Source organism: Podarcis cretensis, assembly GCF_951804945.1.
Source record: "Podarcis cretensis genome assembly, contig: SCAFFOLD_28, whole genome shotgun sequence".
NCBI classification, from domain to species: domain Eukaryota; kingdom Metazoa; phylum Chordata; class Lepidosauria; order Squamata; family Lacertidae; genus Podarcis; species Podarcis cretensis.
Window position 1 is genome coordinate 12,501 of NW_027647843.1, and position 15,142 is coordinate 27,642.

General features: G+C 43.7%; 1 protein-coding gene across 1 annotated transcript in view; it reads left to right on the forward strand.

Annotated features, from left to right (window-relative positions):
* LOC307208401 (cytoplasmic dynein 2 intermediate chain 2-like) overlaps window positions 1-12,803 on the forward strand; it is a 22,721-nt gene extending 9,918 nt beyond the window's left edge. The window contains exons 4-6 of the mRNA XM_079996484.1: window positions 852-1,009; window positions 8,367-9,139; window positions 12,380-12,803. Of these exons, the coding sequence (XP_079852610.1) occupies window positions 852-1,009; window positions 8,367-8,599 (391 nt within the window). The 3' untranslated portion in view covers window positions 8,600-9,139; window positions 12,380-12,803. The remainder of the gene's footprint in view (window positions 1-851; window positions 1,010-8,366; window positions 9,140-12,379) is intronic.
* The last annotated feature ends 2,339 nt before the right edge of the window (window positions 12,804-15,142 follow it).

The following is a 15,142-nucleotide window of genomic DNA, read 5'->3' on the forward strand; positions in this document are numbered from 1 at the left end:
TATTACTACAGGAAGATATTATTATAGTTGTTGTTACTATTACTAATACTACAACAGGAATATTCTTATTCTTATTCTTACTACTACTACTACAGGAAGATATTTTTACTACTACTACAGAAATATGTTGTTTTGTTGTTGTTGTTGTTGCTACTATTACTAATACTACTAGTACAGGAAGATATTCTTCTTATTCTTATTCTTATTACTGCTGCTGCTACTACTACAGGAAGATATTATTGTTGTTTTGTTGTTGTTACTATAACTAATACTACTACTACAGGAAGATATTCTTATTCTTATTACTGCTGCTACTATTACTACAGGAAGATATTATTATAGTTGTTGTTACTATTACTAATACTACAACAGGAATATTCTTATTCTTATTCTTACTACTACTACTACAGGAAGATATTTTTACTACTACTACAGAAATATGTTGTTTTGTTGTTGTTACTATTATTATTATTACTACTACTACAGGAAGATATTTTTACTGCTACAGGAAGATATTATTATTATTATTATTATTATTATTATTATTATTATTATTATTATTATTACTACTACTACTACTACTACTGCTGCTACAGGAAGATATTATTATTATTATTATTATTATTATTATTATTATTATTATTATTATTACTACTACTACTACTACTGCTACAGGAAGATATTATTATTATTATTATTATTATTATTATTATTATTACTACTACTACTACTTACATTGTTCTGTTTTGTTGTGTTTTTTTACTTTTTACTTGTTACTTATTATTACTCACTGCTTTCACTTCATTCTTACTACTTACTACTCTTTTATTTATTACTCTTCCTCCCGAGAGGAACCTGTTTCTGAGCGGAGGAACCGACGGCCATGTTCACCTCTACTCCATGCTCCAGGCGCAGCCCCTAGTATCCCTGCAACTCTCCAGGAAGTATGTTTTCGGCGTCAGGTGGTCCCCCGTCCGGCCCCTGGTCTTCGCTGCTACTACCGGAGAAGGTACTACTACTACTACTACTACTACTACTACTACTACCCCTACCCTGTCTGGGCTTCCCCAGCAACTACTATTACTACCACCACCAATTGATTTATACTCTGCCTGGGCTTCCTCAGCAACTACTACTACTACTACCACCAATTGATTTATACTCTGCCTGGGCTTCCCCAGCAACTACTACTACTACTACTACTACTACCACCACCAATTGATTATACTCTGCCTGGGCTTCCCCAGCAACTACTACTACTACTAGCACCAATTGATTTATACTCTGCCTGGGCTTCCCCGGCAACAACAACTACTACTACTACTACTACTACTACTACTACCACCAATTGATTATACTCTGCCTGGGCTTCCCCAGCAACTACTACTACTACCACCAATTGATTTATACTCTGCCTGGGCTTCCCCAGCAACTACTACTACTACTACTACTATTACTACCACCAATTGATTTATACTCTGCCTGGGCTTCCCCAGCAACTACTACTGCTACTACTACTACCACCAATTGATTATACTCTGCCTGGGCTTCCCCAGCAACTACTACTACTACTACTACCACCAATTGATTATACTCTGCCTGGGCTTCCCCAGCTACTACTATTACTACTACCACCAATTGATTATACTCTGCCTGGGCTTCCTCAGCAACTACTATTACTACTACCACCAATTGATTTATACTCTGCCTGGGCTTCCACAGCAATTACTACTACTACTACCACCAATTGATTTATACTCTGCCTGGGCTTCCCCAGCAACTACCACTACTACTACTACCACCAATTGATGATTTATACTCTGCCTGGGCTTCCTCAGCAACTACTACTGCTACTACTACTACCACCAATTGATTATACTCTGCCTGGGCTTCCCCAGCAACTACTACTACTACTACCACCAATTGATTTATACTCTGCCTGGGCTTCCCCAGCAACTACTACTATTACTACTACCACCAATTGATTATACTCTGCCTGGGCTTCCCCAGTAACTACTACTACTACTACCACCAATTGATTTATACTCTGCCTGGGCTTCCCCAGCAACTACTACTACTACTACTACTACTACCACCAATTGATTATACTCTGCCTGGGCTTCCCTAGCAACTACTACTACTACTACTACCACCAATTGATTTATACTCTGCCTGGGCTTCCTCAGCTACTACTACTACTACTACTACCACCAATTGATGATTTATACTCTGCCTGGGCTTCCCCAGCAACTACCACTACTACTACTACCACCAATTGATGATTTATACTCTGCCTGGGCTTCCCCAGCAACTACTACTGCTACTACTACTACCACCAATTGATTATACTCTGCCTGGGCTTCCCCAGCAACTACTACTACTACTACCACCAATTGATTATACTCTGCCTGGGCTTCCTCAGCAACTACTACTACTACTACTACCAATTGATTTATACTCTGCCTGGGCTTCCTCAGCAACTACTACTGCTACTACTACTACCACCAATTGATTTATAATCTGCCTGGGCTTCCCCAGCAACTACTACTACTACTACCACCAATTGATTTATACTCTGCCTGGGCTTCCTCAGCAACTACTACTACTACTACTACCACCAATTGATTATACTCTGCCTGGGCTTCCCCAGCAACTACTACTACTACTACCACCAATTGATTTATACTCTGCCTGGGCTTCCTCAGCAACTACTACTACTACTACTACCACCAATTGATTTATACTCTGCCTGGGCTTCCTCAGCAACTACTACTACTACTACTACTACCACCAATTGATTTATACTCTGCCTGGGCTTCCCCAGCAACTACTACTACTACTACTACCACCAATTGATTTATACTCTGCCTGGGCTTCCTCAGCAACTACTACTACTACTACTACTACCACCAATTGATTTATACTCTGCCTGGGCTTCCCCAGCAACTACTACTACTACTACTACTACCACCAATTGATTTATACTCTGCCTGGGCTTCCTCAGCAACTACTACTACTACTACTACTACCACCAATTGATTTATACTCTGCCTGGGCTTCCCCAGCAACTACTACTGCTACTACTACTACCACCAATTGATTATACTCTGCCTGGGCTTCCCCAGCAACTACTACTACTACTACTACTACCATCAGTTGATTTATACTCTGCCTGGGCTTCCCCAGCTACTGCTATTACTACTAAATTATTATTTATATCCTTCCTGGGCTTCTCCAGCAACTACTACTACTACTACTACCAAGTTACTATTTATATCTTGCCTGGGCTTCCCCAGCTGCCACTAGGATTACTACCACTAATAACAACTTATTATTTATACCCTGCCTGGGCTTCCCCAGCCACTAGTATTACTACTACTCATAACATTCCTGGGCTTCCTCAGCCACTACTACTACTATTAACTTATTACTTATACCTTGCCTGGGCTTCCCCAACTGCTGCTACTACTACTACTACTACTACTAACTTTTTATACCCTGCCTGGGCTTCCCCAGCCACTAGTGCTACTATTAATAATACCAACTTACCAACTTACTACTACTACTAATACCAACTTGCCAACTTACTACTCCTACTACTTTATTACTTATACCTTGCCTAGGCTTCCCCAACTGCTCCTGCTACTACTACTACTACTACTTTTTATACCCTGCCTGGGCTTCCCCAGCCACTAGTGTTACTATTAATAATACCAACTTACCAAGTTGCTACTACTACTAATACCAACTTGCCAACTTACTACTACTACTTTATTACTTATACCTTGCCTAGGCTTCCCCAACTGCTCCTGCTACTACTACTACTACTACTTTTTATACCCTGCCTGGGCTTCCCCAGCCACTAGTGCTACTATTAATAATACCAACTTACCAACTTACTACTACTACTAATACCAACTTGCCAACTTACTACTCCTACTACTTTATTACTTATACCTTGCCTGGGCTTCCCCAACTGCTGCTGCTACTAGTACTACTACCTTTTTATACCCTGCCTGGGCTTCCCCAGCCACTAGTGCTACTATTAATAATACCAACTTACCAACTTACTACTACTACTAATACCAACTTGCCAACTTACTACTCCTACTACTTTATTACTTATACCTTGCCTGGGCTTCCCCAACTGCTCCTGCTACTACTACTACTACTTTTTATACCCTGCCTGGGCTTCCCCAGCCACTAGTGCTACTATTAATACCAACTTACCAACTTACTACTACTACTAATACCAACTTGCCAACTTACTACTATTACTTTATTATTTATACCCTGCGTGGGCTTCCCCAGCTGCTACTGCTACTACTACTACTACTACTACTACCTTATTATATATACCCTGCGTGGGCTTCCCCAGCCACTACTACTACTACTACTACTACTACTAACATTATACCCTGTGTGGGCTTCCACAGCCAATACACCTCCTACTACGACTACCAACTTATTATTTATACCCTGCCTGGGCTTCCCCAGCTGCTACTACTACTACTTCTACTACTACTAACTTTTTATACCCTGCCTGGGCTTCCCCAACTGCTGCTGCTACTACTATTATTTATACCTTACCTGGGCTTCCCCAGCCACTACTACTACTACTAACTTATTTATACCCTCACTGGGCTTCCCCAGCCACTAGTATTACTACTACTACTAACAACTTATTTATACCGTCTGGGCTTCCCCAGCCACTACTACTATTACTATTACTACTATTACTAACTGCCTGGGCTTCCTCAGCCTCCACTACTATTACTACTACTACTACTAACATTTATACCTTGCCAGGGCTTGCCCAGCTACTACTACTACTAATGTATTATTTATACCCTCACTGGGCTTCCCCAGCCACTAGTATTACTACTATTACTAACAACGTTTTATACCATGTCTGGGCTTCCCCAGCCACTACTACTACTACTACTACTATTACTGACAACTTATTATTTATACCCTGCCTGGGCTTCCCCAGCCACTAGTGCTACTATTAATAATACCAATTACTAACTTACTACTACTACTAATACCAACTTGCCAACTTACTACTACTACTTTATTACTTATACCCTGCCTGGGCTTCCCCAGCTGCTACTGTTGCTACTACTACTACTACTACCTTATTATTTATACCCTGCCTGGGCTTCCCCAGCCACTACTACTACTACTAACTTATTTATACCCTGCCTAGGCTTCCCCAGCTACTGCTACTACTACTACTACTACTACTACTACCTTATTATTTATACCCTGCCTGGGCTTCCCCAGCCACTACTACTACTACTACTAACTTATTTATACCCTGCCTAGGCTTCCCCAGCTACTGCTGCTGCTACTACTACTACTACTACTACTACCTTATTATTTATACCCTGCCTGGGCTTCCCCAGCCACTAGTGCTACTATTAATAATACCAACTTACCAAGTTACTACTACTACTAATACCAACTTGCCAACTTACTACTACTACTTTATTATTTATACCCTGCGTGGGCTTCCCCAGCTGCTACTGCTGCTACTACTACTACTACTACCTTATTATTTATACCCTGCCTGGGCTTCCCCAGCCACTACTACTACTACTACTACTACTACTAACTTATTTATACCCTGCCTAGGCTTCCCCAGCTGCTGCTGCTACTACTACTACTACTGCTACTACCTTATTATTTATACCCTGCCTGGGCTTCCCCAGCCACTACTACTACTACTACTAACTTATACCCTGCCTAGGCTTCCCCAGCTGCTGCTGCTACTACTACTACTACCTTATTATTTATACCCTGCCTGGGCTTCCCCAGCCACTACTACTACTACTACTACTACTAACTTATTTATACCCTGCCTAGGCTTCCCCAGCTGCTGCTGCTACTACTACTACTACCTTATTATTTATACCCTGCCTGGGCTTCCCCAGCCACTACTACTACTACTACTACTAGCATACCCTGCCTAGGCTTCCCCAGCTGCTGCTGCTACTACTACTACTACTACTACCTTATTATTTATACCCTGCCTGGGCTTCCCCAGCCACTACTACTACTACTACTACTACTAACTTATTTATACCCTGCCTAGGCTTCCCCAGCTGCTGCTGCTACTACTACTACTACCTTATTATTTATACCCTGCCTGGGCTTCCCCAGCCACTACTACTACTACTACTACTACTACTACTAACTTATTTATACCCTGCCTAGGCTTCCCCAGCCACTACTACTACTACTACTACTAACGTATTTATACCCTGCCTAGGCTTCCCCAGCTGCTGCTACTACTACTACTACTACTACCTTATTATTTATACCCTGCCTGGGCTTCCCCAGCCACTACTACTACTACTACTAACTTATTTATACCCTGCCTAGGCTTCCCCAGCTACTGCTGCTGCTACTACTACTACTACTACCTTATTATTTATACCCTGCCTGGGCTTCCCCAGCCACTAGTGCTACTATTAATAATACCAACTTACTAACTTACTACTACTACTAATACCAACTTGCCAACTTACTACTACTACTACTTTATTACTTATACCCTGCCTGGGCTTCCCCAGCTGCTAATGTTGCTACTACTACTACTACTACCTTATTATTTATACCCTGCCTGGGCTTCCCCAGCCACTACTACTACTACTACTACTACTACTACTACTAACTTATACCCTGCCTAGGCTTCCCCAGCTGCTGCTGCTACTACTACTACTACCTTATTATTTATACCCTGCCTGGGCTTCCCCAGCCACTACTACTACTACTACTACTAACTTATTTATACCCTGCCTAGGCTTCCCCAGCTGCTGCTGCTGCTACTACTACTACTACCTTATTATTTATACCCTGCCTGGGCTTCCCCAGCCACTACTACTACTACTACTACTACTAACTTATTTATACCCTGCCTAGGCTTCCCCAGCTGTTGCTGCTGCTGCTACTACTACTACCTTATTATTTATACCCTGCCTGGGCTTCCCCAGCCACTACTACTACTACTACTAACTTATTTATAGCCTGCCTAGGCTTCCCCAGCTGCTGCTACTACTACTACTACTACTACTACTACTACCTTATTATTTATACCCTGCCTGGGCTTCCCCAACTACTACTACTACTAATAATAATAATATTATACCCTGCGTGGGCTTCCACAGCCAATACACCTGCTACTACGACTACCAACTTATTATTTATACCCTGCCTGGGCTTCCCCAGCTGCTACTACTACTACTACTACTACTACTAACTTTTTATACCCTGCCTGGGCTTCCCCAACTGCTGCTATTAATAATACCAACTTACTAACTTACTACTACTACTAATACCAACTTGCCAACTTACTACTACTACTACTTTATTACTTATACCCTGCCTGGGCTTCCCCAGCTGCTACTGTTGCTACTACTACTACTACTACCTTATTATTAATACCCTGCCTGGGCTTCCCCAGCCACTACTACTACTACTTCTACTAACTTATTTATACCCTGCCTGGGCTTCCCCAGCTGCTACTGTTGCTACTACTACTACTACCTTATTATTTATACCCTGCCTGGGCTTCCCCAGCCACTACTACTACTACTACTACTACTAACTTATTTATACCCTGCCTAGGCTTCCCCAGCTGCTGCTGCTACTACTACTACTACTACTACCTTATTATTTATACCCTGCCTGGGCTTCCCCAGCCACTACTACTACTACTACTAACTTATTTATACCCTGCCTAGGCTTCCCCAGCTGCTGCTGCTACCACTACTACTACTACTACTACCTTATTATTTATACCCTGCCTGGGCTTCCCCAGCCACTACTACTACTACTACTAATAATAATATTATACCCTGCCTGGGCTTCCCCAGCTGCTACTACTACTACTTCTACTACTACTAACTTTTTATACCCTGCCTGGGCTTCCCCAACTGCTGCTATTAATAATACCAACTTACTAACTTACTACTACTACTTAATACCAACTTGCCAACTTACTACTACTACTACTTTATTACTTATACCCTGCCTGGGCTTCCCCAGCTGCTACTGTTGCTACTACTACTACTACTACCTTATTATTTATACCCTGCCTGGGCTTCCCCAGCCACTACTACTACTACTACTACTACTACTAACTTATTTATACCCTGCCTAGGCTTCCCCAGCTGCTGCTGCTACTACTACTACTACTACTACCTTATTATTTATACCCTGCCTAGGCTTCCCCAGCCACTTACTACTACTACTACTACTACTACTACTATTTTTTTAATTTAAATGTATTAAAATATTGATTTAAGATGGATTTAAATTTGCCGAATAAAATTAAAATAAATTACTCTGTGTTTCCCCAGGGGAAGTCCATCTCTTCGACTTTGGCCAAAACTCCCAGAAGCCCTCGCTCTCCGTCCGTCAAAGCCCAGAGCCCGCCTACTGCCTGGAGTTCAACCCCAGGCGGCCTCAGCTATTGGCCGCCGGGGACGGAGGGGGCGGAGTCAAGGTCTGGCAGCTGGGCGGGGAATTCAGTGAGGAAGGAGGGAGGGAGAGGAGCCAGCTGGAGATGCTGGCCAATGAGGTGAGCGATTGACACAACGCAACACAACACAACTCAACGCAACTCAACACAACTCAACAAAAGTCAACGCAAGTCAACGCAACTCAAGACAAGTCAATGCAAGTCAATGTAAGTCAACACAACTCAACCCAAGTCAACGCAATTCAAGACAAGTCAATGTAAGTCAACACAACTCAACGCAAGTCAACGCAACTCAAGACAAGTCAATGTAAGTCAACACAACTCAACGCAAGTCAACGCAATTCAAGACAAGTCAATGCAAGTCAATGTAAGTCAACACAACTCAACGCAAGTCAACGCAACTCAAGACAAGTCAATGCAAGTCAATGTAAGTCAACACAACTCAACGCAAGTCAACGCAACTCAAGACAAGTCAATGTAAGTCAACACAACTCAACGCAAGTCAACGCAACTCAAGACAAGTCAATGCAAGTCAATGTAAGTCAACACAACTCAACGCAAGTCAACGCAACTCAAGACAAGTCAATGCAAGTCAATGTAAGTGAACACAACTCAACGCAAGTCAACGCAACTCAAGACAAGTCAATGCAAGTCAATGTAAGTCAACACAACTCAACGCAAGTCAACGCAACTCAACACATAGCCCAATAACTCAATGCAACTCAACACAACTCAACTGATTGAGGGTGGGAAGCGTGACACAACTCAGCACAAGTCAACACAACTCAAGACAAGTCAACGCAACTCAAGACAAGTCAGCACAAGTCAACGCAACTCAAGACAAGTCAACGCAACTCAACACACAGCCCAATAACTCAATGCAACTCAACACAACTCAACTGATTGAGGGTGGGAAGGGTGACACAACTCAACACAACACAAGTCAACGCAACTCAACACACAGCCCAATAACTCAATGCAACTCAATACAACCCAACTGATTGAGGGTGGGAAGGGTGACACAACTCAACACAACTCAACACAAGTCAACGCAACTCAACACACAAGCCAATAACTCAATGCAACTCAACTCACAATTCAACACAACTCAACTGACTGAGGGTGGGAAGGGAAAGGCGACTGGGGGGGTGACACAACTCAACAATGCAAGGCAACGCAACTCAACACAAGTCAACACAAGTCAACGCAACTCAAGTCAACGCAACTCAACACAAGTCAATGCAATTGAACACAACACAACGAAATGCAATGCAAGTCAATGCAACGCAAGGCAACTCAACGCAACTCAACCCAAGTCAACGCAACTCAACACAACTCTACCCAATGAAATGAAATGCACATCAACACAACGTAACGCAACCCAATGCAACTCAACACAACTCAACCCAATATAACTCAACACAATTCAAGGCAACTCAACACAAGTCAAGGCAACTCAAGTCAGCGCAACTCAACACAAGTCAACGTAACTCAACACAACTCAACCGATTGAGGGTGGGAAGGGTGACACAACAACACAACTCAACGCAACTCAATCCTGAATGGAAAGGGAAGGGGGACTGGGGGTGACAAAATTCAACAACACAAGTTGACGCAACTCAACACAACTCAACGTAAGTCAACACAAGTCAACTCAACCCAAGTCAACGCAACTCAACACAATTCAACACAAGTCAACGCAACTCAACGCAACCCAACTCAACACACAACACAACTCAAGTCAACTCAACCCAAGTCAACTCAACTCAATCCAAGTCAACACAACTCAGCCCCACTCAACGCAACGCAACACAACACAACTCAACACAACACAACCTAATGACTCAATGCAACTCAACTCAACGCAAGTCTAGACAAGTCAACGCAACTCAATGGAACCCAACGCAATGGAAGTCAACACAAGTCAACAGAAGTCAATGCAACTCAACCCAAGTCAACTCAATGCAACGCAAGGCAAGGCGACTCAAGGCAACTCAACACTAGTCAACACAACTCAACACAATGCAAGGCAACTCAACGCAACTCAACCCAAGTCAATGCAACTCAACCCAAGTCAACTCAATGCAACGCAACTCAACGCAACTCAACGCAAGGCGACTCAAGGCAACTCAACACTAGTCAACACAACTCAACACAATGCAGGGCAACTCAACCCAAGTTAATGCAACTCAACCCAAGTCAACGCAACTCAACCCAATTCAACAACTCAACACAAGTCAATGCAACACAACCCAAGTCAACTCAATGCAACGCAACTCAACGCAACTCAACGCAAGGCGACTCAAGGCAACTCAGCACTAGTCAACACAACTCAACACAATGCAAGGCAACTCAACGCAACTCAACCCAAGTCAACGCAACTCAACACAAGTCAAGGCAACTCAACACAAGTCAACTCAATGCAACGCAACTCAACGCAACTCAACGCAAGGCGACTCAAGGCAACTCAACACTAGTCAACACAACTCAACACAATGCAAGGCAACTCAACACAACTCAACCCAAGTCAATGCAACTCAACCCAAGTCAACACAAGTCAACGCAACACAACCCAAGTCAACACAATGCAACGCAACTCAACGCAAGGCAAGGCGACTCAAGGCAACTCAACACTAGTCAACACAACTCAACACAATGCAAGGCAACTCAACGCAACTCAACCCAAGTCAACGCAACTCAACACAAGTCAACACAAGTCAACGCAACACAACCCAAGTCAACTCAATGCAACGCAACTCAACGCAAGGCAAGGCGACTCAAGGCAACTCAACACTAGTCAACACAACTCAACACAATGCAAGGCAACTCAACGCAACTCAACCCAAGTCAACGCAACTCAACCCAAGTCAACACAAGTCAACGCAACACAACCCAAGTCAACTCAATGCAACGCAACTCAACGCAAGGCAAGGCGACTCAAGGCAACTCAATACTAGTCAACACAACTCAACACAACTCAACGCAACTCAACCCAAGTCAACGCAACTCAACCCAAGTCAATGCAACTCAACCCAAGTCAACCCAACCCAACCCAAGTCAACACAACTCAACACAACTCAATGCAAGTCAACAGAACGTAACTCAACCCAACACCACTCAACAACTCAACCCACAACCCAACGCAACTCAACCCAAGTCAACTCAATGCAACGCAACTCAACGCAAGGTGACTCAAGGCAACTCAACACTAGTCAACACAACTCAACACAACGCAAGGCAACTCAACGCAACTCAACCCAAGTCAACGCAACTCAACCCAAGTCAACTCAATGCAACGCAACTCAACGTAAGGCAAGGCGACTCAACCCAACTCAACACTAGTCAACACAACTCAACACAATGCAAGGCAACTCAACCCAACTCAACACTAGTCAACACAACTCAACACAATGCAAGGCAACTCAACACTAGTCAACACAACTCAACACAATGCAAGGCGACTCGACACTAGTCAACACAACTCAACACAATGCAAGGCAACTCAACACTAGTCAACACAACTCAACACAATGCAAGGCGACTCGACACTAATCAACACAACTCAACACAATGCAAGGCAACTCAACACTAGTCAACACAACTCAACACAATGCAAGGCGACTCAACACTAGTCAACACAACTCAACACAATGCAAGGCGACTCAACACTAGTCAACACAACTCAACACAATGCAAGGCGACTCAACACTAGTCAACACAACTCAACACAATGCAAGGCAACTCAACCCAAGTCAATGCAACTCAACCCAAGTCAACGCAACTCAACCCAAGTCAACTCAATGCAACGCAACTCAACACAAGGCAAGGTGACTCAAGGCAACTCAACACTAGTCAACACAACTCAACACAATGCAGGGCAACTCAACGCAGCTCAACCCAAGTCAACACAACTCAACACAGGTCAACGCAACTCAACACAACTCAATGCAAGCCAACTGAACGCAACTCAACCCAACGCAGCTCAACAAAACTCAACACAACTCAACCCACAACTCAACAGAACGCAACGCAATGCAACTCAACACACAACCCAATGACTCAATGCAACACTAGTCAACACAACTCAACACAATGCAGGGCAACGCAACACAGCTCAACCCAAGTCAACACAACTCAACCCAGGTCAACGCAACTCAACACAGGTCAACGCAACTCAACACAGGTCAACGCAACTCAACCCAAGTCAACACAACTCAACCCAACGCAACTCAACCCAACGCAGCTCAACACAACTCAACACAACTCAACCCACAACTCAACAGAACACAACTCAAAGCAACAACACGACACACAACACAATGCAGTTTTAAATTCACACTTGTTTTAAATTCAATTTTAGGTGTGTAAATATATGTAGATTATTAAAGTTGTCTTGGTTCACAAAAGGTGTGTGTGTGTGTGTTTGTGTGTTGTCAATTCAAGAAACTGAATGGGTGGTTTGTGCACCAAAGGGAAATGCACAACCCACAACCCAATGCACAACTGCACACAACCCAACAACACAACTCAACACTCAACCCAACCAACAACTCAACCCACAACGCAACACAACACAACTCACAACACAACCCCAAAACTCAACCGAACCCAACCAACAATACAACTCAACCCACAACACAACACAACCCACAACCTAACCCCAAAACACAACCGAGTCCAACCAACAACCCAACACAACTCAACACAACTGAACCAACAACTCAACCAACAACTCAACCCACAACGCAACACAACACAACCCACAACCTAACCCCAAAACAACCAAACCCAACCAACAATACAACTCAACACAACACAACCAACAACTCAACCCAACTCAACTCAACCCGCAACACAACACAACTCACAACAAAACCCCAAAACTCAACCGAACCCAACCAACAACCCAACTCAACACACAATACAACCAACAACCCAACCCAACTCAACCCACAACACAACCCCAAAACTCAACCCACAACACAACACAACCCACAACCTAACCCCAAAACTCAACCAAACCCAACCAACAATACAACTCAACACAACACACAACACAACCAACAACTCAACCCAACTCAACTCAACCCACAACACAACACAACCCACAACCTAACCCCAAAACTCAACCAAACTCAACCAAACCCAACCAACAACACAACTCAACACAACACACAACAAACAACACAACCAACAACCCAACTCAACACAACCCACAACACAACCCCAAAGCTCAACTGAACCCAACCAACAACTCAACCCACAACACAACACAACCCACAACCTAACCCCAAAACACAACCGAGTCCAACCAACAACCCAACACAACTCAACACAACCCAACCAACAACTCAACCCACAACACAACCCACAACACAACCCCAAAACTCAACCGAACCCAACCAACAACACAACACAACACACAACACAACACAACCCACAACCTAACCCCAAAACTCAACCAAACCCAACCAACAACCCAACACAACTCAACACACAACCCAACCAACAACTCAATCCACAACACAACCCACAACACAACCCCAAAACTCAACCGAACCCAACTAACAACACAACTCAACACACAACCCAACCAACAACTAAACCCACAACACAACGCACAACACAACCCCAAAACTCAACCGAACCAAACCAACAACCCAACACAACCCAAGCAACAACTCAACCCACAACACAACCCACAACACAACCCCAAAACTCAACCGAACCCAACCAACAACACAACACAACCAACAACTCAACCCAACTCAACACAACCCACAACACAACCAAACCCAACCAACAACTCAACCCACAACACAACCCACAACACAACCCCAAAACTCAACCGAACCCAACCAACAACACAACACAACACAACCAACAACTCAACCCAACTCAACCCACAACACAACACAACCCACAACCTAACCCCAAAACTCAACCAAACCTAACCAACAACCCAACACAACTCAACACACAACCCAAGCAACAACTCAACCCACAACACAACCCACAACACAACCCCAAAACTCAACCGAAACCAACCAACAACACAACTCAACACACAACACAACCAACAACTCAACTCAACCCACAACACAACACAACCCACAACCTAACCCCAAAACTCAACCAAACCCAACCAACAACCCAACACAACTCAACACACAACCCAAGCAACAACTCAACACACAACACAACCCCAAAACTCAACCGAACCCAACCAACAACACAACACAACCAACAACTCAACCCAACTCAACACCACCCACAACACAACCCCAAAACTCAACCAAACCCAACCAACAACCCAACTCAACACAACACACAACACAACCAACAACTCAACCCAACTCAACTCAACCCACAACACAACCCACAACCCACAATCTAACCCCAAAACTCAACCAAACCCAACCAACAACCCAACACAACTCAACACACAACCCAAGCAACAACTCAACCCACAACACAACCCACAACACAACCCCAAATCTCAACCGAACCCAACCAACAACACAACACACAACACAACCAACAACTCAACCCAACTCAACACAACCCACAACACAACCAAACCCAACCAACAACCCAACTCAACACACACCTTCTGCACCGAAGGGAAATGCACAACCCGCAACCCAATGCACA